The 27,992-nt window shown below is 58.3% G+C and overlaps 1 protein-coding gene across 1 annotated transcript; it reads right to left on the bottom strand.

The window, feature by feature from the left end:
* Window positions 1–11: 11 nt before the first annotated feature.
* On the bottom strand, window positions 12–27,991 carry KIF17 (kinesin family member 17; the record flags this gene model as incomplete). Its single annotated transcript, XM_079776105.1, has 15 exons — window positions 12–190; window positions 1,265–1,382; window positions 2,705–2,775; window positions 3,870–4,128; window positions 5,124–5,355; window positions 7,011–7,198; window positions 8,247–8,327; window positions 9,757–10,304; window positions 12,896–13,043; window positions 15,636–15,745; window positions 17,236–17,688; window positions 19,390–19,579; window positions 23,820–23,921; window positions 25,108–25,254; window positions 27,761–27,991. 15 exons carry the CDS (start codon window positions 27,989–27,991, stop codon window positions 12–14), a joined length of 3,057 nt encoding a protein of 1,018 aa, XP_079632231.1.
* Window position 27,992: the final 1 nt, after the last annotated feature.

Here is a 27,992-nt window from a genome sequence, read left to right as displayed (position 1 = left end):
GGCAGCTGTGTTCACAGAGGCTCGCCGCCAAAGCTGCTTCTGCTCTTCTTACGCCTGGCCTTGGTGAAGGGGATGTCCAGGGACTCGAGGCGGAAGGGCCGCGGCTGGGGCATCTCAGGGGCCTGGGCGGGCGGGATGGCAGAGCTGTTGCCCAGGGGGGAGCTGAGGCCTGGCGGCGAGCTGTGGTGTGCTGTGGAGGAGAGGCACGGAGGGCGCTGGTGAGCCAGGAGTGCAGGTGTGGAAAGACAGCACGGGGTGTGGGTGCAGCCCCTGGCCCAGCCCCCACCCAGCCAGAGCCCTGGTCCCACTGCTAGGACCCCAAGTTCTAAGACGCTGCCCTGGTCGGGGCCTCAGGCCCAGCACTATGTCTGCGTCCAAAGGGTCTGGGCTGGGACACAGCCTGGGATCTCGAGCCGGACAAGCCTGGGTTCAAAGCCCAGCCCCACCACTTGGGAGAAAACCCCTCAGTGGTCCTCGGTTAAGAATAGTTTTTTGGTTTGTTTGTTTGTTTTTAGGAACAACGTTCCCTTTTTTACAAAGTTAAGCTATCAAAAGCAGCCGGTCAGAGATTTAGGCCGGCCTGAGACATCCTTGCAGCCACCCTGAGCTCAGTCAGAGACGCCTGGCTGAGCCTCTCTGGGCCTCAGTTTCCTCATCTGCCGCATGGGCACAGTGCCAGGTTCTCAACTGATGTTGGTTTATTTCCTGCCCAACCTTTCTTTCCTTATTCCTCACCTCCACCCGCTTTGTCTCTTACATAACCTCAATATAGGACTGAGATGGCTTTTCACGGGTATTTTACTGGAAGTCCTATAATCTTTAAAAGCAGAAGAATGAGGTGATTTTCAGTTCTTGTTTCTGAAAAGTGTTTGGCTCTTGTGACCCTGTCTGCCCCCTTGGCTCAGGGGAAAGCCAACGTCCTGGCAGCTGAGGGAGCGGGTCACTGACCAGAGTCCTGTGGCCCCACGCCAGGCCCTGACCAGTGTTGGGGGGCTAGTGCCTGTCAGGGGAGGCAGATGAATCAAAGAGCACGTCTCCCCCAGGAGGAAAGGGGAGACTGTGTATTGAGCACTTACTGCGTGCCAGGCCCTGGGCTGGGCCGTGTCCCCATTTCATTTTACCTCGTCCCGTGTCTCCCCGCATTGAATAGCTGAGGACCAGGCCTGTCCGACTCCATCCACCCGTCACGCCCCTCCCAGTTGGCAGAGGGCCGAGAGGGCTCTCGGGAAGAGGCCGGAGGGCGAGAGGTGGGCAGGGCACTCACTGAGGCTCTTCCTGGGGTCTGTGCTGAGGATCTGGCTGGCCCGCTTTGGCCGGAAGTAGTTACTGGCAATATTTTCACTGTCGCTCCGACTGAGCATCAGCTTGTAGCGGTCTTCTTCCTGCTGGGATCCCAAATCCTCTCGGGTTAAGACCCCTTCTTTGTGCAGCTCTTACGTGGGCCCTCACCCAGGGCTCAGCAGCCTCCGCCAGCCTGGTGGGATGGGGCTTCCCTGGCCCTCTGCCCTCGGTGTGTCCGCTACAGACCCGGCCTCCTGGGGTGGGAGCCAGCCGAGCCTACACACCCCCACCCCTCCCTTGGGAACGGGAAGTGCCTCATTCCCTCCTGCAAACCTCAACAGAGAGCATCGTGCCAGCTCCAGCAGGGCCAGGACACCACCACACACCCAAACCCATCATGACACATCACAGAAGAGGCAATAGTGTGCTCAGCTCAGGGGCACATTTCTGATCATTAGAATTGGGGTCCCAGTCTTCTTATCACCAAGAACTATTGTTTTTCACTCTCGTGGACTTTTTTCTTCACCCTGAATCTCTTCCCTTCAGGGACCTATCCTTCTCCCCCTGACATCGTCCTGGTGGGGTGATCATTCAGAGTGCCCTAATACCACCACTCCCATCCACCTACCCCTTGCTACACAGCTGGACATGTGACCCACACTGGACCAATCACAGAACTCCATGTTCTGGACATAGTCATTGGTCCAAGAGCAGGCCCAGGACCCAGGCAGAACAGATCAGAATCTACACAAGCATTGGTGTGAGGACGCTCTAAGAGACCGGGTCTCTCTGTTGGGTCACTAATTGCCAGCAGCCATCTTTCCTGCCTTTCTCACTTGGAGAAAGCCTGCCTGAGTCCAAAGCTGGAATACGAAGGGAAGCCTGACTGTTTGAGCCCCTAGATCCAGCCATGCCTGAAACTGGTCCTCTTAACATGCACCAGTCAATTCCCCTTTTTGCTTGTGATGGTTTGCTTTGGGTAGCTATCACTGGAAGTAAAAGCATTCTGACTAACATAACCCTTAGTGGTCCCAGGGTAAGGATGTTGTGTGTGTGCTTTTCAGGAACAACTTGCCCTTTTTCATATGGGTAAGCTATCAAAAGCAGCCAATCAGAGCTTTAGACCAGCCAGGCCCAGGGAACCAAACTGGACTGCGGGCCCTGGGATTCGAGCGGACGCCTCTGTGCTTCCCCAGCAGCGGGGCCGACATGAACCATCTCCTTCCCCCTGGTCGCTAGGACCACACGTGGCTTTGAATGAGGGCCAGAGGGCTGAAGGTCTGGGTGCCAACAGGGACACAGGGAGGACCCGGTCCAGCCCCCGGCTTGAATCCTCAGGGCGGATGGAAGTGGAAGCCCAGCTCCCGTGGTAATGCACCTTGGGGCCAGCCCCCTCAGCCCCCCCCCCCCTCCGGGGTCTTACCAGGCCTAGCTCGCCGCTGTCTGCTGCGGAGGTTTTGCGGACCGGTTTGTTCTGCAGCCCTGTTGAAACTGCTACGAGAAAACAAAAGCTGAAGTGTCTGCTGCTCCCTATGGGGGCAGAAGGGCAGGGTGGGCTGCACCCTCTCTCCATGGGGGGGGGGGGCGTTAGGCCTGGCTCAGGCTTGGGGCCAAGGGAGGACTTCCCGGCCCAAGCAAAGGGATGCCTCTGGGAAACACAACAGGGGGGCTCAGACCCCAAAGAAGCCATTCCCCGGCTTCCAGGCAAGACGGCAGGTTGGTGGGGGCGGGAGGGAGGAAGGCTGCAGCTGCCTGGAGTCTCAGCAGAGATGGTGTCAGTGGCCATCAACACGAGAGACATGGGACCTGGACGACACTCTGCCCGGGGGGAGAACTGGCGGGGCCTTGTGGGCTGTAACAGCTACTGCTGTCTGCATGGGCAGAGCCAGCTGCGCGGCTGCAGAAAGAGCCACTGTCAGTCGGGCCAGACTCTGAGACTCGATGGAGGAGGAGGCGCCTTGAAGACCATCTATCCCACCCTTCGTTGTGAAGATGAGAGCACCAAAGCCCAGGAGGGACTGTGGCCGTCTTAAGGTCACAGAGGTCGTGCACAGGCGGAAGTGGAGCCGGCCTGCAGGGGACAGCTCGTGTGCATCCCTGGCCCTGCCCCTCGCGCTGTGACCGACAGGCGCGCACGCTCTCCGAGATTCCACTTCCTCCTGCAAACCAGGCGCACTGGGCCTCGTCCTTCACAGGATGGTTGTGGGGTGAAATGACAGGATCACGATGATGCTTCAGGGCACCCCGCATTTAAGATGTGCCTGGGTAGGCTCTGAGGGTTTTACGTGTATTAACACATGTTAAGCCACCTGCACCCTTGAAGGTGCTGTTATTAATCCCCATTTCACAGAGGAGGACACTGAGTCCCAAAGAGGTCACATAGGGAGTGACGGAGCCAGAATTCCAACCCACACCTGTCTGACTCAGCACACACCCTTCTCTCAGGTCCCCCATGTTTTGGAATCTTGGGGTCACGTGTCTGTTTCACCCACAGCCAGCAGGACGAGGCCCAGGGCTCCCGGTCAGTCTGCAGGGTAGCAGAGTGTGGAGGAGGGGAGGGAGGGCCGAGGGCCAGCCAGGCTCCTGACCTACTGGGAGGCTGGTTTTTATGACCATGGGCTCCGGGATCTTCCAGAAGCCGTTGTCCTCGTCCCAGCAGGACTCGCGCTTGACCCGCTCCAGGTTGCTGTAGTTACAGTCCCGGCGGATCAGGGGCTGCACCTGCTCCAGCAGCTGCTGGAAGAGCAGGAAGTCACGTTCCTGCCGGCGGATGGTGGCCAAGTAATCGATCTTCTCGAGCTCAAACTCCGACTGCAGGTCTTTGATCTCCACCTCTGCCGCCCGAAGCTGGAAACGAGGCATTTCGAGTGTACAGTTAATTCAGTGGCTTTCAGTATATTCAGATGTGTGCGGCCATTATCCAATCAGTGTGAGAGCATTTCATCACCCCAAAAGAGACCCCATACTCATTAGCCATTCCCCACTTCTCCCAACCCCAGCCCTAGGCAACCACCAATCTACCTCCTGTCTATAAATTTGCTTATTCTGGACATTTCTTATGAATGAAATCATGGAATCTTACACTATGTCATCTTTTTTGTGTGTCTGGCTTCTCTCACGTAACATAGTGTTTTCAAGGTTCACCGTGTTGTATCATGTATCAGTACTTCCTTTTATGCTGAATATTATCCCGTTGGGTGAATATGCCACAGTCCTTACATTTATGCTTATTTGGGGCTATAATGAATAATGCTGCTATGAACGTTAGTGTACAAGTTTTTGTGTGGACATATTTTCATTTCTCTTGAGTGTAACTGCTGTGTCGTTATGAAGTAAACAGAAGAGAGCTACCACAAGAAATAGAAAATGTCAGTGCATTTCAGAAGGCAACCCCCCTCACAGCACAAGGGCATAGAGCCAGACATTAAAAACGCAACACAACACCCCAACGTGAATAAAAATCCCTTCAACGGGTAGTCACAGATAGGTTGAGCGTTGACCTATGAATCAGGAGGTCATGGTTCGATTCCTGGTCAAGGGCACATGCCCGGGTTGCGGGCCCAGGTTGTGGGATGTGCAGGAGGCAGCCAGTCAATGATTCTCTCTCATCATTGATGTTTCTCTCTCCCTCTCCCTTCCTCTCTGAAATCAATGAAAAAAAAATAGTTTTAAAAGTAAGCCCCAGGACAGCAGACACACACCTGACCCTGTGGCTGCTTCCACGGCGGGCACGGCACAGTGGGCACTAACAGATGCTGGGTAAAGGGTGAGTGAATGCCGCCTAGAGCCGTGTCTGTGTGTGTGTGTGTGGGGGGGGCAGTGGTGCCTCCGCGAGGCCTCACCTTCCTCTGCATCTTCTCCAGCAGCTTGCTCTTGGCCCTCACTTCCTCCTGGATGGAGTCGTAGACGTTGAGCAGCACCCACTCCCCGCTGTCCTCGTCCGATTTCTGCAGGGCGGCCACCAGCTGCTTCCTGCGCTCATCCGCGTAGCGTTTCCGTCGCTTGTGCTTCTCCTTCAGGTCCTTGTTCTTGGCCTGCTCCCCACCGACCACCTGCTGCTCCAACAGCTGCAAACTGCCAGCGTGGGAGGAGAGCACGCGTGACATCACTGAGCACTCGCCGTCCAGTGTGACCCACGGAATCCTCCCAACAACCCCACTCCCCACAGGCCTCCACTGAGGCTCCGAGAGGCGAGGCCGTAGGTTCAGGGCCAGAACCAGGGTTCCTACCGGACCTCACTCTACCACGGCGGTGGCTGTGCCCAACAGGAAGGGTGAGGATCTCCCCTGGACCCCAAGCTCACCCACCCGCCACCCGCCGCCCAGAGCTGATGGGCAGCCGCAGGGCAGGCACCGCTGTGCTCCCGGGAGCCTGGCGACGGGAAGAAAGCTGGCCCTGGCCGGGAGATCCCCCACAGCCAGCACCCGCGGGCACATGCCGAGAGCCGTCAGTCAGACAGACGAAGACCAGTCCGCTGCTCCCACTCACACACGGACTCTCAGAAGCAAAGCCAGCCAGCCCCGCTCCCGGACACAGAACCCATCAGGCTGGAGGGCTGGGGGTGGGGCTGGCCAAATGGTGAAGGTGGTCAACAGGTACCAGCCTCCAGTATAAATAACTCCCGGGCATGCCCCGAACAGCACAGAGACCAGAGTGAAAACCCTGTGCCGCACATCGGACAGTTGTTCAGAGAATAAATTGTACGAGTCGTCCTCACAAGGAAGACATTGTGGTAACTGTGACGCCGGATGTTACCTAGGCTCACGCTGGCAATCTTTTCGCAATGGACACAGACAGGGAATCAGTACGTGGCCTGCCTGACACTCACGTATGTGTCCGTCACACCTCAGTTTTCAATGCAAAAGAAACACATCCAGCACACAATGTTTCATCGGGCGGAGACATGTATAAACATTTTTAAAATATATCCAGTCCCAGCTGGTTTGGCTCAGTGGATAGAGTGTCGGCCTGCGGACTAAAGGGTCCCAGGTTCGGTTCCGGCCAAGGGCACATGCCCGGGTTGTGGGCTCGATCCCCAGTAGGGGGCATGCAGGAGGCAGCCAATCAATGATTCTCTCTCATCATTGATGTTTCTGTCTCTCCCTCTCCCTTCCTCTCTAAAATCAATAAAATATATTTTAAAAAATATTTATATCCAAAATGTTCAAATTTGTTTAAGAGTTCTGCCCTTTATTTTTTTTAAAAATGTATTTTATTGATTTCAGGGGGAAGGGAGAGGGAGACAGAGATAGAAATGTCAATGATGAGAGAGAATCATTGATCAGCTGCCTCCTGCGCGCCCCCTACTGGGGATCGAGCCCGCAACCAGGGCATGTGCCCTTGACCGGAATCAAACCCAGGACCCTTCGGTCGGCAGCCGACGCTCTACCCACTGAGCCAAACTGGCCAGGGCTAGTTCTGCTCTCTAAAGAACAGGCTGTGAGGAACCACAGGAGAGGCTCGTGTGGGGTTCCTCGCTGTCCCGCAAAGCGCCACAAAGCGTTTCAGACGTTGCCTTGTTCCAAAGGGACGCGGGCTCATAGCCACCACCCGCCTCAGAGCTGATGGTCAGCAGCAGAGCAGGCCGGGCATTCACAGCAGGTCGGGGCGTGCTCCAGGGCCAGAAGGGACTGTGCAGCCTCGGTGGGGGGTCGGGAAGAATCTGGGCACCCCACATCCGGGCACAGCTCCTTCCCGCCCCATGAGGGGTCCCATGCTGCGGTGCTTACCGGGCGATCACCTGCTGCTGGTCCACCATGGGCATCACGTCGTCGGTCAGCACCGCCACCTCCACGCCCACACTGTCCCTTCTCGGACTTGTCGTGGCCAGCAGGGGCGGGACCTCGGCCTCGGGGCCCCCGCCAGGCTCTGCTGCCAACACCTTGTCTGTGTCCCCTTCCTGGCCCAGGTCAGCCTCCTGAGAAACAGAGAGACCTCAGTGGAGGTGGGAGGCAGCCCGACAGAAGCTCACGGTGGCCTCCATCCCCCCCGGGGCATCGGGGCCCTCACATGGGGGAGGGGGGGTCACCTCTGGCTTAGGGACACCAGTTACACAGAAATGCAGCTACCAAGTCCCTCTGCTGCCATTTCCACAGCACCCGCTCCCTCCCTCTCCCGCCCGCCTCCCGGCTTCCCGGCTTCTGTGGGTACAAACTGACCTCAGCCCTTTCCTGGTTACAGCCCTTCAGGGGTCCCCACTGCCTTTGCAGAAAAGCCAGTTTCTTCCATGGCCTGCCGCGCCCTCCGCGCCCACCCCGGCCTCCCCCCCGCCACCCCATCCACCCTGCTGTTGCTCCAGCCTCGTTTTCTGTTGCTGAGAAAGTCAAGCCCTTTCCAGCCACAGGACTCTGGCATCTGCTCTCCCCTGGCCCCTTGTCCCTCTTGGGTCCCCTCTCAATGTCACCTCACAGTAGGGCTCCCTGGCTACCCCTCTGCCACCCGCTAAGAACGAGCCATCTGCCAGCTCCTACCCAGTGTGCAGGTCCAGAGGTCGGCGGGTAGCTTCCTCTCTCCAAAAATGTAAGGAGATTTAAAGCTTTCCTCTCGTTCCCTGTGGCCTGCTGCGCTTTCTTAAGCAGAAAAGGGTGGGGTCTGAGAGCAGCAGTGTTCAAAATGCCCCCCTGGCCCTCGGTGGGGTCCCTGACAGCGCCCCAGGGCCCCACCCCCCACGCACTCTGGGCCTCTCTGCCTTAGACAAGGGTTCCGAGCAGAGGGAAGCTGGAAAATCCCTGTTGAACAGTGGCCTCTTTTTAACCGTGAATAAGAGGTCTGACAGTGCCGCCAGCTTGTGTATGGCTTTGCAATGGCCACCTCCGATGAGCTGGGGGGGTGGGGGGGTGGGCTGGGGTGGTTGTCCCTGTTTTATGAATGAAAAACTTGAGGCCGGAGAGGGAGGGGACAAGTGGAGTGTCACAGGAAGGACCGGGTCCCTCCCAGTGCACAGCCAGCTGGCCCAGGGTACTCACTGTCTCAGGCAGGAGGCCGCCCTCGGCCTCAGCTTCAGCCCCCAAGTCACTGAGCTCAGGGACATCTGTCAGGGTGGGGTGCTTGCAGGGGGGCGGGTGGGAGAGAAGGAGGGACGGTGGGGCCAGCGTCAGCCTCTGATGCCCCACCCCGGCCTCCCCTGCAGCTCCCCACCCCCACCACCTCCTCCTCCTGCCCGTCACCGAGGAGAGAAGGGGCAGGAACAAGAGTGATGAGATGAAGGGAGAGAACAGGGAAGAGAGGAAACAGGAGAGCGGAGACAGGGCACCTGCTGTGTTCCAGGAGCGTTACCTGCCCTGCCTCACAGGAAGCACCCATCAGCCCCATTTTACAGATGAAGAAACCGAGGCCCAGATAGCAACTGCCCAAGGTCACACAACTGAGTGGCACAGCCAGGACCTGGACCCAGCTCTGTCTGACTCAAAGGCCTGTGCTCTGTATACACACACACACACACACACACACATAATACACCCACGGAAAGAAAAGGCAAGGCAAGGAAAGAAACAAACAAAAAAGGAAGAAATTTCACCCTAGCTGGTTCGGCTCAGTGGATAGAGTGTCAACCTGCAGACTGAAGGGTCCCGGGTTCAATTCCGGTCAAGGGCATATGTCCAGGTTGCCAGCTTGATCCCCAGTAGGGGGCTGCAGGAGGCAGCCAGTCAATGATTCTCTCTCATCACTGATGTTTCTATCTCTCTCTCCCTTTCCCTTCCTCTTTGAAATCAATAAAAATGTTTTAAAAAATAAAAAAGGAGCCGAAACCGGTTTGGCTCAGTGGATAGAGCGTCGGCCTGCGGACTGAGAGGTCTCGGGTTCGATTCCGGTCAAGGGCATGTATCTTGGTTGCGGGCGCATCCCCAGTGGGGGGTGTGCAGGAGGCAGCTGATCGATGTTTCTCTATCATCGATGTTTCTGACCCTCTATCCCTCTCTCTTCCTCTCCGTAAAAAAATCAATAAAATATATTTGAAAAAAATAAAAAAGGAAAACATTTCAACATTAAAAAAAAAAAAGGGTTGGAAAGTGAGAGGACAGAAAGGCGGCAGGAGCAGCGCGGCCGGATCCCCGAATGGTAGCTGGAGCCCCGCAGACCCAGCCAGCCTGCTGCTCTGAACCCGCGAGAGCATGAGGGTGACCAAGGCCTCCTCCAGCTCGCTCAGGCCTGGAAGCTCAGTGTAACCATGGCAACTCAGCCAGCTCCCCTGCAGGTGTCCCTTCATCAGCGGAGCAGGTGCCCACCGGGCATAGCCTTGTATCTTGATCCCAACTTTCCTACCCATTTACAGAGCACGACACACAGCTCGTCTCTCCCAGACCCCTGGACAGGAGTGCCCTGAGCCGGCCACGGGCCAGAGCCACCACCGAGATGGTGGGTCGGAGCTGGAGCCGCAGCGGGAGCCGTCCATCCCTGTGCGCCCGGGGACCGCCCCCTCCCAGCTGAGCTCCGTCTGCCGAATTCCCGCCTGGCGTCCTGCACGGCGTCGGCTACCTGCATGGGGACCTTGGGTACGTCCGCCTGGGGCGCGTCGGCCAGGGCCACCGTGGACGAAAGCCTGGCCAGCTTGGCTTCCACCTCGGCGAACGGGTCGTGCAGGCCTGGGAACAGCTCCAGGGGCATCAGCTGGGGCTCCTCTTCCTGGGGGAAGGGCTCCTCCCCCAGCAGGGCCTCCTGGCTGAGCTCATCCAGGAAGTACTTGCTCTTGGCCTCCACCGCGGGCACAGAGGACAGCTCCGGGTTCAAGGGCGCCTGGAGCCCAGGGCAGGCCTCGGGCGTGGAGGGTTCTTCCGGTGTAGACGACTCGTCAGACCCCAAGGAGCTCTCGGACTTGGCGGTCTCGGCCCTGGGCAGGTCCTCACGCTGGGAAGGAGGCCCGGCCCTGGAGACGCCCTCGCTGGGCGGAGTGTCGCTTACGGAGCGCGTCTCAGGCCTCACCGGCATCTCATACTGGAAAGGAGGTGTGTACTCAGACACGCTGGCGAACTCGGCCTTGGACATGACTTCGGCGTTGAAGAGGACCTCTGCCTTCAGGACGGCCTCTGCAGAGGGAGACCTTCCCTTAGCTCCTTAAAGGTTGCAATGAGGAGGCCTTCCCTGGAAGCTGGTCCAAACCCGCCATCTCCGAGAGACCACCCGAAGAGTCAGAGCCCCCCAGACCCCCAGATATCGGTTCCCATCTCTGCCCCAGCCCTCTCCCCCGCAGCAGAACTCAAACCCTGTCTCCTTCCACTTCTTCCAGGAAGCCTTCCCTGACCAGCCTGCGGTTTCTCCATTCTCTGCCCTGCCCAGCTGTTAAGTGCTGGGCTCTTACCACCTGCCTTGGGACTGCTTTTAACAAGCAAGCCTGTGGGTCTTACTGCCTCCCCAGGTGAGAGCTGATGAACAGATTTCACCCCCAAATCCCCAAGGGGTCCCCACTGAAGTGCCCAGCTCAAGGCTCTTGTCCACAGGATGGATATGCTAGACCCGTGGGAGTTGAACACTGTGGATGAATGTTAGGCCGAATAAAATCACTCAGAGAACAGCATTCAAACGGGACAGGAGGGAGCTCTCTGAGGCGCAGAAAATGCTAGACCCTGCCTCGCCCTTCCTCTGGGTGTGCACGGAGCGTGGCATCTTCCTGCCAGCCTGGACGGACTCTGATCACACAGGCCTCCTTGGCGCTCCCAGCCATGGGCACTAGACCACCTCCCCTACATCCCATCTGCTTCTTTGCCACTTGTGTCTGGCTCCCCTGAGACATTTCGGACGTTCCCTAGCTCAGTGGCCTGAACCTGTCCAAACCTCAGTTTGCACATTTGCAACGTGAGGACTCAGTGCGTCCCTCCTCCCTGAGCACCTTCCTACCCAGGGCCTGGCACACAGCAATGCCCAATAACAGAACTGATGATGTGTCCAACATCGTCATCATTACAAGATGGATTTTACAATGTTTGGGTGAGTACTAGGAAGCCTGGGCTGCTTGGCACCATAGGTGTTTGGATGATAGTGATGAAGTGGAACATTCTAGAATGTCAAAAAGAAGAAAAAAACACCCAGCCGGTGTGGCTCAGCGTTTGAGTGTTGACCCAGGAACCAAAAGGTCACCGGTTCAATTCCTGGTCAGGGCACATGCCTGGGTTGCGGGCTTGATCCCCAGTGTGGGATATGCAAGCTGATCAATGATTCTCTCTCATCATTGATGTTTCTCTCTCTCTCTCCTCCCTTCCTGTTTGAAATCAATAATAATCCTACCTAATAATAGACAAATATGCAAATTGACCGTACCTTCGCTATGCCTGCGATTGGCCAGGAGGTGCGGGGGGGCGGGACTTGGGGTGGCCGGGGTGGCCGGTTGGGCCGGCGGGACGCTGAGCTTGCGTCACCAGCGGCGGCTCGAGCTCAGCGTCTGCGCCATGGCTGTGCTGCGGCACAGAAGGGGCCTCTGGGGCAGCGAGCTCACGTCCCACCGCAGACCATCAAAAGCGGGGGAGCTGGGTGCCTGTCCGCTCAGGCACCAGGCCTTTCAGAAGCCTCCACGGCGCCGGAGGCTTCTGAAAGGCCTGGTGCACCAGCAGACGGGCACCCAGCTCCCCTGTAATCATGCACTGGGCCTCTAGTATATATATAATATATACATATATATCCTATATAATAAAAGGCTAATATGCAAATCGACCGAATGGCAGAATGACCGGTCGCTATGATGTGCACTGACCACCAGGAGGCAGATGCTCATCACAGGCTCATGGCTGGCGAGTGCAGCGGTGGTGGCGGGAGCCTCTACCTCCTCCGCGGCAGCACTAAGGATGTCCGACTGCTGGCTTAGCCTAACTCAGTGATGGGCAACCTTTTGAGCTTGGTGTTTCAAACTTCGTCAAAAAACTGAGCATAACTTGGGTAGTGTGTCCCTTTGAGGAAAAAACATTGTTTCGCAATATTTATAGTTTAAATAACATAAATGTTTCATCCTCGGCATGCAGCCGCCTCAGCGGCCGCGTGTCATCAGAAATGGCACTGACATGCGTGTCAGAGGTTCGCCATCACTGGCCTAACCGGACTGCGAGAGGGCTCAGGCCAGGCTGCGGGACCCCCCACACACACCCACTGCATGAATTTTGTGCACTGGGCCTTTAATATATATATATATATATATATATATATATATATGAACTAAAACTTCCAGGAAGGTTCAAGATCTTACTAATGATTGAATGTTTATTATGGGCTATGGCTGCTTTGGTAACAGATAGACTAAAAAATGAGAGGAGACAGTAAAAAATGCAGAAACTCTAGAAAAGGACTTACCCATGAAACACGGGGAATACATTACAACTCTCGGTTGGCCTTGGGCGAGGGCCCCAGCCTGTGGCCAAGGCTCCACGCAAGCAGTGCTGTGGGTGAGGACACTGGCTCTGGGGCCAGACGGCCTGGGTTCGAATCCTGTCTCCACTCTACCTGCTGTGTGACTTACCCTCTCTGTGCCTCAGTTGCCTCATTTATACAATGAGAGTCACTGCGGTACCTACCTCGCTGGCTGCTGTGAGGAGGACACAGCCCGGCCCCTGGTACGTACAAAGTGCTCTATAAACGCCAACAGTAAAATGAGGCGGGAAGCAGGCGGGCCCCCAGAGCCGGGGCAGGCGCGCACCTGTCTCCTTGCGCAGGCTCTCCTCCAGCGTGGACAGCTTCACGTCGTACGAGTTGCGCATGGCAGTGATGTCCTCCTCCAGCCGGGCCCTGGACTCCTGCTCCACCTTATAGTCGGCCCGCAGCCGGGCCAGGCGCTCCTCGTACTCCTGGGGGGGGGGGGGAGTGGGGGGTGAGAGGAGCACAGGAGGGCAAGCGTTTTATCACCATTTCAAAACACAGCCTTCAGTATGCCTTCCCCCCCGAAGCGATCCAGAAAATACAAGTAAGCCAAAAGAAATGAATTAAATTGCCCACCCAGCACTGGGATAATTAATTGCTGAAGACCCTCCTGGACTTTCCCCTGTGCATGTTTGACGGTTAACAATGCATGTGTGTGTTTGTCGTCTATTTTCCCACACAGCAATATATCATGAGCACCTCTTCGCATCAACGGATAGGTTTTAACCAAAGGGTCCTCAACCCAGTCCTCCCACTCCCCTCCCTCCAGCCCTCCGTACCCCGCCCACGTCCTGTCTCTCACTTCACAGAGAACTCTGAAGCCCACTGGCCATGAACTTCCTCACCTTCCCAGCCCCGCACCTTCCATCCACCTGCAGGTCCGCCCGCCCCAAAGCTCTGCGTCCTCTCTTGTGACCGTGGACGAACCATCTGACACTGAGTCACCCCACCTGAGGACTTCACTCTTTCAATCCCCGTCTCCCTCCTACATCACGGACTTCTCCCTCGGCTCGAGACCATTCCCAGCAGTTTACAAAATCCGCTCTATTACTTCCAATATTAAAGGCAATAAACCTCTTCCTGGATCCCATGTGCGCCTCCAGCTATAGTGCCCGTGCCTAGAAGGTGCTCAGAAAGCGCTGATTCAATGGGTGCAAACCCCAGAGTGCAAACCCCAGCAATAAGACCCCTGCATGTCCCCCCTCACAGCAGCAGGAAAGCTGCTATTATACCCGTTCTAGAGCTGAGAAACAGGCTCGAGAGCTTACGCAACCTGCCCAAGGTCACAGAGGCCGTGAGAACCGGACTTGCAGACGGTGAAAGCTGCATGGACCCTAGGAATCTTCTAGTTCGAATCCTGCCCCATAAGGCTAGGAGACTGAAGCCCACAGTCACACCTCCAGCTCGTGGCAGAGTCATTTTCTGGCCCGGCACCCTCTCCACCCACTGCACACAGGGGCCACCTCCCTAATCCCGAGCGTCCTGACTGGTTCTGGAATGGGAGGGCGAGAGGACAGGCCCTCTCCACGCTTCCTCCAAGTGTGGCTCACAGAAGAAACTCGAGGGTCAGGAAGCAGACTTGGTGGTGGCGGCCTCTGGTGGCGTCCACTGGGCTGCCCCCTGGGGCGGAGGCAGGCACCCCCATTCCCCAGGTAGATGGACCCTGGAGCCTGCACAGCGTCTCTTCTCCCTGGTGACCACTAGGGGGCAGTGCCTGCCCACCCAACGGGTCTTCCTTGGGAAGGAAGCTTCCATCTCACCCCCTGGCCAACCCTTCCCACCCCACTGTTTTGTGACCAACGTCCACCTGTTGCTGTGATGCCAGACCCACTCTGAACCCCCAAAGTGGGACCTCTCATTGTGTGGGCTTGGGCTCGGCACTGCTGAAGGCTGCCTCCTCACCCTGCCCCGGGGGCTCCCAGCAGGGAACAGGCAGACAGAGCGGCTGAGCTCCCAAACCTTCACGGGGCCAGGACAGTGTCCAGCTGGGCCGCTCCCCGAACAGTAACAGCCTCTGCCTGCCACGGGCCGCTCTTGGGGACCCTTAGTCCATTTCCCCAGCCCTCTAGTCCACAGGACTGAGGCCCCCAGGCCTTACCTGGCCTGCCCCCCGAGGCTGGGCCCCAGGCCCCCACAGCCTGACCAGGCTCCCAGGCCTCAGGGCTGGTCCCACCTGAGGTCATAGTTGAGGGGCAAAGGCCCAGCAACAGACACGTCCAGGCCCAGGCCCTGCAGCTGTTCCTGCTGGCACTGGGTTCTCCACCAAGAAAAAGCCAGGGCCCTAAGGGGACTGTCAAGTGCCAAACCCCATCACTTTCGGGCCTCAGAAAGTGCCCTTTAGCAGGAACTCCGGAAGCTAACAGAGCCTGGAGTTGGGGGCTGGATGTGTTAAGTGCCCCCCGCCCCCCAACCCCAGAGATCAGCTCCGTATTTGCAAATCAGGTGTTACCTGCCCTGCTGTTCCGGGATCCTAGGAGCCCACATGTGGGAGGAGGACCCAAGTGACAGCTTTTTCTGGGAGGCTAACACCCCACTTACCCCAGTCAAATGGGCACCCAGGGGCTCCCCACTGCCCACCCCAGCTGCCCTGCTCTCCGCCCGGGCTTCTTGGCACCTGCTGCGGGGAACAACTCCTTCCAACTGACCTCGCACCTTTGCACAGGCCACTTGCACTACCAGGAAGGCCTTCTCGGCTTCCTCCAACCCACAGCCACCCATTCCTGCTGTGCGGAGAGACGGCACTCCTGCAGACACCCCACACCCCTCCCTGTTCTCCCACTGATGTGGGATGAACTGGACTCTGGAGTCTGGAACCCAAGTTCAAATCCCAGCTCTGACTCTCCTTAGCTGTGTGACCTTGGGCAAGTCATGGCCCCAGGATCTCTGCCCGCTGTGTGACTCCAAAAGGGAGGCTGTAGTGCCGACCCCAAGGTGAGGGGGGTGAAAGGACATCATTCTGAAAGTGGTCTCCTGCTGGGCCCCACCTGCCCGCCCACTCTCCCACCTGCTCCGGGTCTCACCTCCCGGATCAGCTGCTTCTCAGCCTCCGTGTCATGCTGGATCACAGGCGGGGACAATGGCTTCTCCTCAGTCTGGACAGGGTTTGGGAGCACCTGATTGGCCAGCAGGGCTGGGGGGACAGAAATGAGGGGCTGTGACCCAGGTGCACACCGTTTGCAGGAACTAAGCAGCATTCCTCAAAGACAACCACAGGCTCATTCTAAAGGACTTCAAAGTATTGAGCTTATTTGAAGCGTGTCTATGTAAAGTGCTACTTTACTCAGTCATTTAGGAAAGATTTCTTGAGCACCACCTGCTCTAGGCCTGGGGGTGTGGCAGCAAACAGAACAGATGAAGCTCACTCACCTCACCCCACATGATGGTCTGCTGGAGCCCCCTCCCCAGGAGAGGAGGTACCATGAGGTAGAACCTGGATCTGATTCACCTGTGTCCCCAGTGCCCAGCACAGGTCCACACGGAGGGGGTGCTCAGAGAACTTTGGATGGATGGGTGGGTGGGTGGATGGATGGGTAAGTAGAAGAAAGGAAGGAAGGAAGGAAGGAAGGAAGGAAGGAAGGAAGGAAGGAAGGAAGGAAGGAAGGAAGGAAAAAAGGAATAAAAGGATGGATGGATGGATGGATGGATGGATGGATGGATGGATGATGGATGGATGGATGGATGAATGTGTGAGTAGAAGGATGGATGGATGGATGCATGGATGGATGGATGGATGAGTGGGTAAGTAGAAGGATGGATGGATGGATGGATGGATGGATGGGTAAGTAGAAGGATGGATGGATAGATGGAAGAATGGATGGATGGATGGAAGAATGGATGGATGGATGGAAGGATGGATGGATGGATGAGTGGGTGAGTAGAAGGATAGAAGGATGGATGGATTGATGGATGGATGGGTGAGTGGGTAAGTAGAAGGATGGATGGATGCATGGATGGATGGATGGATGGATGGATGGGTGGGTGGGTAAGTAGAAGGATGGATGGATGGGTGAGTAGATGAATGGGGGTGTATAGAATGGATGGAGAGAGAGGAAGGTGGCTGGGGAGCTGGATGAATGGAGAGATGGACTCAGGCTCCTTTGTGCTCCCTTCCCCAGAGGCTTCTCAGATGAGAAGAAACCTTGGCGTCCTGCAGCTGCAGGAACCGTGCAGACCTGCCAGGCATGATTTCTACCAGCAGATGACAGCCCACTGCCTGGGCGTGAGTGCTGCCATCACAAGGTGCCGAGTGGGAGTGGGGTTTGGACGGGGAGTGAGTCACCCCACTGCTGAGCAGCACAGCATCACGCTGCTGCCTCAGAGACAGCGGGCAGACAGGGGGCAGGGAGCCAGCGACAGAGCCCCCCCCCCCCCCCCCCCCCGCCAGCTGATGGATCAGGATGGACACACTGGCCTCCTCCTGGGGCATCAGTGAGCAGACACCTCCGGCTGTCACCACCCAGGGCTCTCCCTCACTGGTCCAAAGCCAGGTTCCATGAAGCTGAGAGGACGTGGGACGTTGCCTCCGTCTCTCCGGCTCAGCTGGCGGCAGGCAGACCAAGGGCCAGAGCCTTTCTCCTGGGTCCCCTGCCCCTTCCCGCCAGCTGGTCCTGAGGCGCCCACCTGACAGGTTGCCGGCGCTCATCTGCTGGGCCAGAATCGCCTTGAGCCTCTTGATCTCCTCCTGGTACTCGCGCAGCAGGGCGTCCTTGGGGTCCTCGTTGATGTGTGGCTTGTTCTTGATGTTCTTGGCTCGGTTGGCGTAGCGCAGCGTGCTGAGGGTCTCGTCGTAGTTGTTGTCGGCAGGCGACAGGCAGGCCACCATCAGCGTCTTGGTGTTGCCGCCCAGGGAGTCCTGCAGCAGCCGCGTCAGCTTGGAGTCGCGGTAGGGGATGTGTTTGCAGCGCCCGTCCACCAGGGCCGAGATGACGTTGCCCAGCGCGGACAGCGACAGGTTGATCTTGGTGGCCTCCTTGAGCCGCTCCCCGGTGGCACCTGTCTTGGACTGCCGCTCGCTGCCCGCCAGGTCCACCAGATTCAGCTTGCCTGCCCGCAGGTGGTCCTTGCCCCGCTCGTCTGCAGGCAGACCCGGCGGAGAGGTGAGGGCCTCTGGTGGGCAACCCTCCCCCCCATTAATGAGGGCAGTTGGCCATCAGGCACCCCACCCACCGAGGGCCTCATTTCAGCCACACAGGAGCCCCATGCAGGAGATGCTCTGACTGTGCCCCTCTTACAGATGAGGAAACTGAGGCTCGGGAAGGGCATTTAACTTGCCCCAGGCCCACAGCTGCTAAGCGGTGGAGCCCGGATCAGCCCCAGGGCTGTCTGACTCTGGGAAGCAGGGGCTGGGAGGTAGACTATTCTCTGAGCAGCAGACTTCTATGGCTATCACAGCAGCTCCTACAGATGGCCTGTGAGGCCAAAGGGGTGTGTGTGTGTGTGTGTGTGTGTGTGTGTGTGTGTGTGTATGAGTCACCAGGGAGTTGTATTCTTTATTTATATATATATATATATATATATATATATATATATATATATATATATATATATATTTATTGATGTCAGAGAGGAAGGGAGAGGGAGAGAGAGATAGAAATATCAATGATGAGAGAGAATCATTGATTGGCTGCCTCCTGCACGCCCCCTACTGGGGATCGTGCCCACAACCGGAGCATGTGCCCTTGACTGGAATCGAACATGGGACCCTTTAGTCCGCAGGTCGGTGCTCTATCCACTGAGCCAAACCAGCCAGGGCGGGAGTTGTATTCTTAAGGCAGAAAGCATTGGTTTTGGAGACTCTTGGACCTGGTTCCCATCCCACTTGCTGTGTGACCTTGGCAGAGCCATGCACCTCTCTGATCCTCAGTTCCACCATCCACAAAGTGAGACTAACCAGAGCTCCCCTAACGCTGGTTGTTGGGAGGAGTGAAGCAAACCGACAGCACATTTTTCCAGGGTCCTCGCAGGCCTGGCACAGAGCGCAAGCCTCTGAGGACGAGCCCAGTTCCGCAGCGACTTGCGGCTGTGCTAGGGAACAGACCCACCTGCCCTCTGGCTGGCAGCAGGGGCTCGGAGCACAGATTTTGAGGACTCAGACCTGAGGGGGTTCAAGCCTGATTCCGTCCCTCGGTGGCTGTGAAACTTGGGGAAAAAACTTCACTTGACTCTGAGCCTCAGCCTTCCTCTCGGTAAAGCGGGAACCAAAGGCCCTGAGGGGTGTGGCGAGGCCTGCATCAACAGCACAGGTGCGAGGGCTCGGGGTTGTGCCTGGCACGTAGCAAGTGCTCATTAAACGATGGCTTGTTGCTCTTTCTACTATTAGTAATTCTATCTTTGCCTCTAGATGACACCATACATGGTTCCACATGAGATGAGACGGGGTGGGGGCAGGGGTAGGGCTTCCTCCTTAGTTTCCTGCTGGTTAAAACCAGAATTGGCCTAGTTTTGCTGCAGCACCTGGTGGAGGACTGGCGGGAAGCGGGCCACGAGTAAGGCCCTTTCCGGCAGCCCCACCCACGGCCAGATACATGCAGAGAGAACGCATGGCGCGTAGCAATGCGCAGCCGCCAGGACCACAGCCGCCAGGACCACGGCTGCTGTGGAGGCTGCTGTTTACCCAGGAAGCAGGGGTCCTAGCACTCCCTCCAGCAGTGTGAGCATCCTTCCCAGAGTCAGCTGGGGCCCTTGAGGCTCCGAGAGGTGAAGAGTCTTGGCCACTAGGAGCGGGATCCCGCCCCAGGCCCCCCGGCCCCCTCCACCCCCTCCGGCTGCACGTACCCACAGCGTAGATCTCGATGCTGATGGTGAAGATGGAGTGGGAGCGCGAGGAGTCCTTGTTCATCAGGGTGTAGCCGACCGAGCGGTTCTTCCAGCCCCGCTCCATGATGCGCTCGCACTGGGCCACGCTGTGCACCGTGTGCATGGACAGCCCCCGCACGTACACGCCCTTCTCCGGGTGCTCCTTCAGCTGCGGCAGGAGGCGCGGGTCAGAGGCGGGTGGGGCCCGGGGCCCGGAGGGAAGGGCCCAATTCAGACCAGCTTTGCCCTCCCGAAGCCCCGATTAGCACCTCAAATACCCTCTTGGGCAGAGGGTTTGTTGCAGGTGGAGCCAGCCTCCAACCCACCCCTGCCTCTTACTTATGGGACCTTGAGCCAGTGCCTTAACCTCTCTAAGCCTCAGTTTCCACATCTGTAAAATGGGTATGAGATACCTATCTCCTAAGGAGACGGTAAACTATAGGATTCAGCAAACTAAAGCCCATACAACGCTTGGCACGGAGCCTGGCACGCGGCAAGTGTTCCCTCAGTGCCGGCCGCTGCCCTCACTGCTGCTGCGAGTGCTGTTGTTGTGAAGGAGGTTTTCGGTCTGGGAGTGTGAGCTCCCCGGGCTGGCACTGAAGTCACCCCAGGGCTCTAAGTGCTCCTCCTCTGCCCCATCAACCTGGCTCTGTGCCCTCTGCCACGGCTCCCAGGCAACAGGAATGCTCCTCCAGCCCCGGATCATGCCTGTGAAGTGCCATTTGCTGCCCAGAACTCCCGCTGGCTCACCGCTCAAGTGGCTCTCCGCACAATGGCAGTGAGTAAATTAATTTCTCCGGTGGCTCCCTGCTTGCAATCCAGGCAGCCAAGTTGTTTTGTTGCTGACACAGAGCTGTGAAACGCAATATTTCTCAAGTGTGAGAAGAAACAAAACCGCTCTGACAAGAGCAGTGAATCAGGACAAAAGTCGCCCGTCTGCTGGTCTGAGCCGCCGAAGGCTCAGAGGCTTTGCTCTGGGCAGCTTCAGGGTCCCGGGGGGCGCTGGGACCTGCTGCCCCCTGCGGCAGTGACAACTGAGGCACAGGGGGCGAAGGAAGCGGCTTGCTGGGGTCACACAGCTCTCAGTGGCCGCCGTCACTGGGGTGACGGACAGCGGAAGAGTCCAAAGGGACGGCCGGGAGAGGCTGGAGCATCCTGCCGTGGCTAACGCTTGAAATGACACGGGCTGACCTTGGCCTGGGGCGGCGGTGGGACAGAAGGGGGAGACCCTGCACACGGAGCTGCGTGGAGCCAGCGGGAGGCCGCGGCACCTGGCGGCTGCATTCACGCCCGCCTGTGTGCCCGAGAGCGGCCTTTACGCTCCCTGGAAGAACCTAGAAGGCTGCCTGGCACACAGTAGGTCTAGGTGAGAGGCTGCCCCCGGCTTCAGGGAGAAGGCAGTCCTATTGAGTCAGACAGGCCTGGGATGGGAACCTGCTCTAGTTGGGGAAGTCAGTTTGCCTCTCTGGCCTCGGTTTCCTCACCTGTAAAGTGAGGACAATAAAGCCTGCTTCTGCCTGCCCATGAGGACTGAGAAGAGAATGGAGCGGATAGAAAGTTCTGTGGGAGCTTGGAGGGGCGGAGTGAGCACAGGTCAGGAAGAGGTGAGGACACCGTCTCTCACGAGCAGAAAAGGGGCAGAGAGGCACCCCCTCATGGAGGGGTCACCCCACCCCATGTTTAGACCCAGGAAGGCTTGTTCCCCCACCTCATGATCCCGGGCTCCCTCCATCCCTCCCCTGATGTTCCTGCCCCGCCCACCGCGGAGCTGGGAGGCGCTGAGTGACAGCCACCAGCTGTGCCCAGTTCCCTGGTAACTGCTCCACAGCTGCAGGGCTGCCCCGTCGCCATGACAACCAGCTGGGATGTGGCATGGCTGGGCCTGGCGCACAGGCAGGACATGTGGGCCACAGATCCGGATCCGGAGCCAGGAAACACCCCCACGGAGGAGGGGTCCTGATGCTGCCGGGACACGGGGTGCAGGGCCTGACGGAGGGCCCCCCCCTGAGGCCGACCTCCTCCGCCCACTGCCGGGTTGTTTCCATGATAGTTCATGGTTTGGGGAGGAGGAGGTGTAACTCTGCTCCCCAAAATCTCTTGCTGGCCCTCGCTGATCTAACAACCCCCATTACCAAAACGATCAGGCCCCGCGCGGTGCGCTGGAGCCCGACCACCTGCGTTCGGATCCGGTCTCCGCCCTTTACTGATGCGCCCGTGGCCGCTCTCACCAGGCACCAGCCTCGGTTTCCGTCTGTGATAAAGGTACGAGCAGCACCTCCTCCTCAGGCTGTTGTGAGGTGACGTGAGAACCCTCTGCCTTCTCTGCGAGGCACCAGGTCAAAGCTCAGAGCACCCTGGGGCGTGTCCTGGAGCACATCTGTCCCTGGCGGCCCCCCAGAGGCCCGGCTCCCCAGGCCTGAGGCCCCGGCCCAGCTGGGGCAAGCGCGTGTAGCTGCCAGCCCGGCCTCTCAGGGCCTGGTGACCAAGCCGGTCGAGGGGCCGGGGCACAAGGAAGGGGAGGGCCCTGTGCCCGTGTCCCGGGGCCGGCCCTTCAGGTGACCAGTGGGAGCAGCTCCCTGTGCTGCTTCTCCCCCCACTTCCTGTCTGGGGGCTGAGGAGCGACTCAGCTGTTGGAAAAGACATAAAAGATCCAGGTGGGCGGCTGGAGCTCCTGCACAGAACGGGCACAGCACTGCTGTGTTTGGGAGGAGCAGAGGAGGAGGGGCGGGGTCCTGGTCTGGATGGGGACTGGCAGGGAGGGAGAGAGTGCACACCTGTGTGCACCTGCTGCATGGGGCCTGGCCCCCGGCACCCAGTAAGGTTTTGTTGAATGAGTGAATCAACATGCCCCTCCCTCACTGGAACCTTATTTCTGGCTTCTTACTGCCCCAGGGGTTTCCTATATTGCTGGCCCCAAAACACTGGGAGGAAAGCACCTGACCACGCACATCCCACGAGTTCAGGTACAACAACAAGCAGTTTGCCATGTGACCTTGGCCACGCCCCTGCCTCTCCTTGGGACTCAGTTTCCTCATCGGTACCAGGACAGGGCTGACTAGAAGCTCTCTCAGGGTCCTTCCGGCTCAGATACTTGGCACATTTCCATGGCATGACAGCTGCTCCCGAGTCTGTCTGTTCCACGGGGCCATGGAGTGGCCCCCCATCAGAGAGGCACTCACAGCCCCGCCAATGAAGCCAGGGCAAGCGGGGGGTCAGGAGGCCAGTAGAAGGCTCTGGGGCCGAGCAGAGAAACACCCTGCCCCCCATGGGCGGCTCCAGGGTCCTGTGCCATCGAGGGGACAGGCAGGCTCTGCTCACCCCCATGGCTGTGGAGGCACGTGGCCTGGGGAGACTGAAGCCGTTTGGGTCATGGAAAATGTCCAACCCTGACTCTGCCACTTCCTACCCAGGGACCGAGCGACCCTCATTCCCAGGCCAGTTTCCTCGCCTGTAACATGGGAATCTCCATAGCAACCGCCCAGGGCTGATGCTCATTAATGACTGTCACTCCCCCAACTCGGACATTCTGCCTCTGAGGGAGGTGGGACGACCCCCGACCCCCGACCCCCGACGCTGGGTGTGGGCCTTTTGGACCCCATTGGTTGCTTGGTCAGATAAGAAGCACCAGACTTGGGGGGCAGCCGCCAGCACCTCCCCGCACTGGCCTCTCCTCCTTGGACCTGCCCAGGCCCACTCAGAGTTTAAAGAGCCCAGAGGATCAGTTCTGTCATCTTGCAAGGATCCTTTTGTCATTGTTGCTAATCCTCACCTGAGGATGCTTTTCCATTGATGTTTAGAGAGAGTGGGAAGGCGGAGGAGAGACATGCATCAATTGGTTGCCTCCTGCACCGCCCCAACAAGGGCCTGAGATCCAGCCAGCAACCGAGGTTAAGTGCCCTTGACCGGAATTGAACCCGGGACCCTTCAGTCCTCAGGCCGATACTCTATCCACTGAGCCAAACTGGCCAGGGCAGTTCTGTCATCTTGATGGAACCCCCAAAGCATCTAATTTGGCTTCACGTGCTGGGAAAGAATGTTCTTTCATTGCGGTTCTAGCCTTTTGGGAGACGGAGGACAATGCACAAAACACGTGTGCATCAGCCCTGCCTCCTCCCTGGGATTCCACTGTGCAGCCGCCAGTCATACCCACTGTCCTTGCTGGGAGTCGCAATGGCCTGGAATCGCTCACACACTCAACACCTGCTCTACACCAGCTCTGCTGAGCAGCGCGCCCTCATCACCCTCTTGAATCTCACAGCCACCTCGTGGGTCACAAGTCCTCACCGCACTCTGAACCAGCACCTGTGCACTCAGGACACCTATCCTGTATTTCTGAGGGACCACCACCACCTGATGCCAACCTCCCCTCTCCACCGGCCCCCACCCGCCTATGCCAGGGCCGCACCCACCTCCAGCTTCTGCTTGGTGTCAGCCCCCAGGAGGTCACGGACATCTTCATTGTAGATCTCCAGGTAGGAGGCCCGGACCAGGAACTTGGTATTCTCCGCACACTGCAGGGAGTGGGCAGAGAGCACAGACAGACACCTGAGCACCTGCTGCCTCACCTGGCCCTGCAACCTGAGCCCCTGCAGCCGGCATCACGGCAATGCGGGGCGGGCGGGGGGGCAGACAGGCTTCACAGAGTCACATCATTCTCATATTGCTGTTGTCTAATGCTCTCTCCACAGGCCTCAAAGGAAAAGAAATGGGAGAGGCCTCCCCATTGTTCAGGTAGAGAAACTGAGGCCACAGGTAAGGCCTGGACCACGCACTGGCCCTGGGCTGATCCCTGGCAGCCCTCTCACCAGCTGAGTCCCGGGTGCAGGTACAGTGGACTCTGCAGCGGACCAGGGTCCCGGTCCCCACGTTGCCATCTCCCAGATGCAGGAATCTCTGCGCATTGCCACAGATGTCACCTGCACTTCTCACCTGCAGCCTGGACGCTGGGATGACTGGTTGTTTTAATATTTTTTTATTGATTCCAGAGATGAAGGGGAGAGGGAGCGATAGAAACATCAACAAATCATGAGGAAGAATCATTGATCTGCCTCCTGCATGTCTCCTACTGGGGATCAAGCCTGCAACCCGGGCATGTGCCCTTGACCAGATTCGAACCAGCTAGGGCTGGGATGACTGGTCTTGAGCCAGCCCATAGAGGCTCCAAGTCTCAGCTTCCCGTTCTTGAAAATGGGGACGATGGTTACCTGCAGGACCCGGGTGGGGGCTCAGTAGGATACTAAAGGGCTTTGCACAAGGCTTGGTCTGTAGCAACTGCTCAATAAAAAGGAAAGCTGGCCCCAGCCGGTTTGGCTCAGTGGATAGAGCGTCAGCCTGCGGACTGAAGGGTCCCAGGTTCAATTCTGGTCAAGGACACGTGCTCAAGTTGTGGGCTCGATCCCCAGTAAGGGGCATGCAGGAGGCAGTCAATGGATGTTCCTCTCTCACATCGTTGTTTCTCTCTATTCCTCCCCCTTCTCTCTAAAATGAAATTTTTAAAAAATCCAAAAATAGCAAGAGAAAAACATGGAACCGCGAGGTGTCACTGCCTCAGTTTTCAGTTCTCCCATCACATTTAGAAAACCAGAGCCTGCCTCCGCTCATCCGAGCTGTAGAGGCCCCGGTTCATCCCACAGTGACAAGTGCTCTGGGACCCGCCGCCCGGGCACCAGCCCTGCCCCTGCCCTCCCGAGCCCGTACCTGCACACTCTCAAACACGTGCTCGAAGGCCCTGGGGATGATGCCTCTCTGGGTGGGTGGGTTGGGCAGGCCCTGCATGGTGAAGGACTTGCCGCTGCCCGTCTGGCCATAGGCAAAGATGGTGCCGTTGTAGCCCTCAGTGACACCCTGCGGGGGAGGACCCAAACCCGGTGCTCAGCAGGCCCAGCGCGGCCTGGTGTAGGGCCAGGGCCAGAGCCAGGTCTGAGGGGCTGACCCGGGACCCCTCCTGGGCCTCCCACCTCGATGTCCCTGGGCTGGGGGTGGGCAGGGAGACACGAATGAGGCCCAGCTCTGTCCTCAAGTTCAGTGCCTGCTGGGGTAGGAGACTGTCCCTGTGTGAGGTTAAGAGCGTGTGCCCTGGAGTCTAGCCACCTGGGTTCACATCAGTCTCCCCCCTTTACTGACTGCGTGCCCCTGGCCTGCTGGTACGCAGGCACGTGGAGCCTGTTTCCTCCTCTGAAACGAAGGGTCAGAACAGCACCACCTGCAAGGCTGAGTGAGGGTTACCCGAGAAGCACTGCAGGCACTGGCAGGGGGTGCTGGGGTACAGAGGTGCTCACTCAATGTCCACCTGGGTCACATGGATTGTGGGGGAGTGATTCCCATACAGGCAAGTGGAGGCGAGTGGAATGTGGGGAGTTCAGGCCCTGGGCCAGGAGAGGGAGTGTGGGGGAGGGGACAGTGTGGGAAGAACCAGGCACAGCCTCCTGGGTGAGTGGAACTGGGGGAACTGAAGGGGAGGCTTGGGTTTTGACAGGTGACCGAAGAAGAAGGCATTCCAGGCTGAGGGGACAGCTTGACAGAGAGGAGAGAGGCTGGGGCGAGGGGGATGGAAGCAGCAGCTGAGAAGAAAGGTAGGGCAAACGGGTGGCACCCTGAAGTCCTTCTTCATTCAGATGCATTTATTCCTTCCGTAGGCACTGGCTTCCCTGTGCCAGGCGCCGTGCTCCGGCAGGGGACAGAACAATGACTCAGGCGGACACCCAGTCCCCGCCCTCACACATGAGGCACAAATTCTAGAACCTCGTGTGAGGAGGGGGGAACCCAGGGTCAGAACCTGGGCCAGAGAGCTGCTCGCGGGCCCCGAGGGCCCACGTGGCATCTGTGCCTGCTTCCACTGCACAGACCCGCCCCGGAGACCGCGTGGGGCTCCGGTCCCAGGGGACTGCTGGGGAAGGAAGACCGGCCACCAGTCCCAGTTCCTTGGAGGGAGGCCTCATTTTACTGGGCAGAACTGGACAGGCATCAGCTCTCCCTTGTCTGCGGAAACCCTGACCGCTGCGAGGGCTGCACACAGGGATGAGGGGGGGGAGACAGGCTGTGGCAGACCCAGCACCCAACGAGGGCCACAGCTGGGCTCCTCGGAGCCAGGGGCACCCGAGGTCCCAGGAACATGGTGCAGCGCCCCGCGTACTGACCCAAACCCAGACCCCGACAAGAGTCCGCTCTGCATAAACATAAACACCCCTGCACCATCCAGGGGGGTAGCTACCAGCCACACTAGACACATGCCTGGGGCAAATGAGATACTGCACTTACTTTATTTTAATTAATTTACACTTAAAAGCTGAAGCAGCATAAAGTATTCTCCCACTAAACACAGTTTAGTGTGCCTTGTTTAATTTTATCGGGGACACTTGCGCATCTGAACTGAGATGTGCTATAGTGTACGAGGGTCTTCTGGGAGCCCGGCAGCAAAGGGGGGACTTTGGGAAGCTGTGGGGAAAGTGAGCCCCTTCCACTGGGTGGACAGTCAAGGACAAGGATCCGATGGGGAGGAGACTGGACGAGATGACCCCTCAGGTCCCTTCAGCCCGGAAATCCGGGACAGAGAGGAACAGCCTGCCATCCCCAGAGCCTGGGACCACCCCTGGGGAGAGCGGCCCTCGTCCTCTGGGCATCGTCCTGGGTGTACAAAGCATTTCCCAAACTTTCCCTCTTTACCTGGAACCACCTGTCACAGCTCAACCAGTGCTCCGCGGGCAGCTGGGGAGATGTTGGTAGAAAGGGAAGAGCCCTTGCCGGGCGGACAGCAGGTGCAGATCCAGCCCCACCTCTATCAGACGCCCTGCGGGGGCCTGGCCATTCTCCTCCCACCCAGCCTCAGTTTCCCCATCTGTGAAATGTGAGTGCCTGCCCCCCCCCCCCCAAATTATGAAGCTCAAAGCAGCAGAAGCAGGGACTGCTGAGAGCTCCTCCCTCCCCATAGGATGAAGAGGGGCTCTGAGTGCGGAGGGGAGAAAGCAGAGGCCAAGGCCTGGGAGGGGGAGGGAGAGGGAGGAGGAGAAGGAAGCTGGAGGACGTGGCTGGGGGGGTTGGAGAAGTCTGAAGCTCCCGGGTGAGGGTGGGGGCAAGTGGTCCTGCAGGCTGGATTCTTGTGGGAACGAAGGAACGTAAGGGGCTGTAAGGAATGGGGGTGCGGGCGGCCTTGGCACTGGGTGCACTGGAGACCTGGGCACAGACCTCGTGGGCGGGTTCCTGCTCTCTCCTGCCTGCAGGGGTCTTCAGACCAACCTGCTGGTGTCCAGAAGGGCCTTCCGGCGGCGTGGGGGCTGCGCCGTCCCTCAGGACCCCTCAGGGTGGCCCCAAGTCCTGCCCAGCCAGTCCTGGGGCGGCCTCCCGGCGCCCTCACCTCCACCAGCGGATAGGCGATCTCGTTGTAGATCTGCTCGGTGAAGTGGTCCATGAAGTAGGCGCCGTCGAAGGTGAACTGCTTGGGGGGCTCGTCGGTGGCGCTGGGGTTCTGGATGAAGCACTGGCCGCGCGCCGCGTCCACCGTCACCACGGGCTGGCAGTTCAGCTCCCGCTCCCGCTGGTTCATGGGGCGGCAGCGCACCACCACCTTCACCGACTCCGAGGCCATC

This window comes from Cnephaeus nilssonii (assembly GCF_951640355.1).
Source record: "Cnephaeus nilssonii genome assembly, chromosome: 7".
Taxonomy (NCBI): Eukaryota; Metazoa; Chordata; class Mammalia; order Chiroptera; family Vespertilionidae; genus Cnephaeus; species Cnephaeus nilssonii.
Note: the sequence above shows the minus strand (reverse complement) of the source record. Positions and strands in the feature narration are given on the sequence as shown.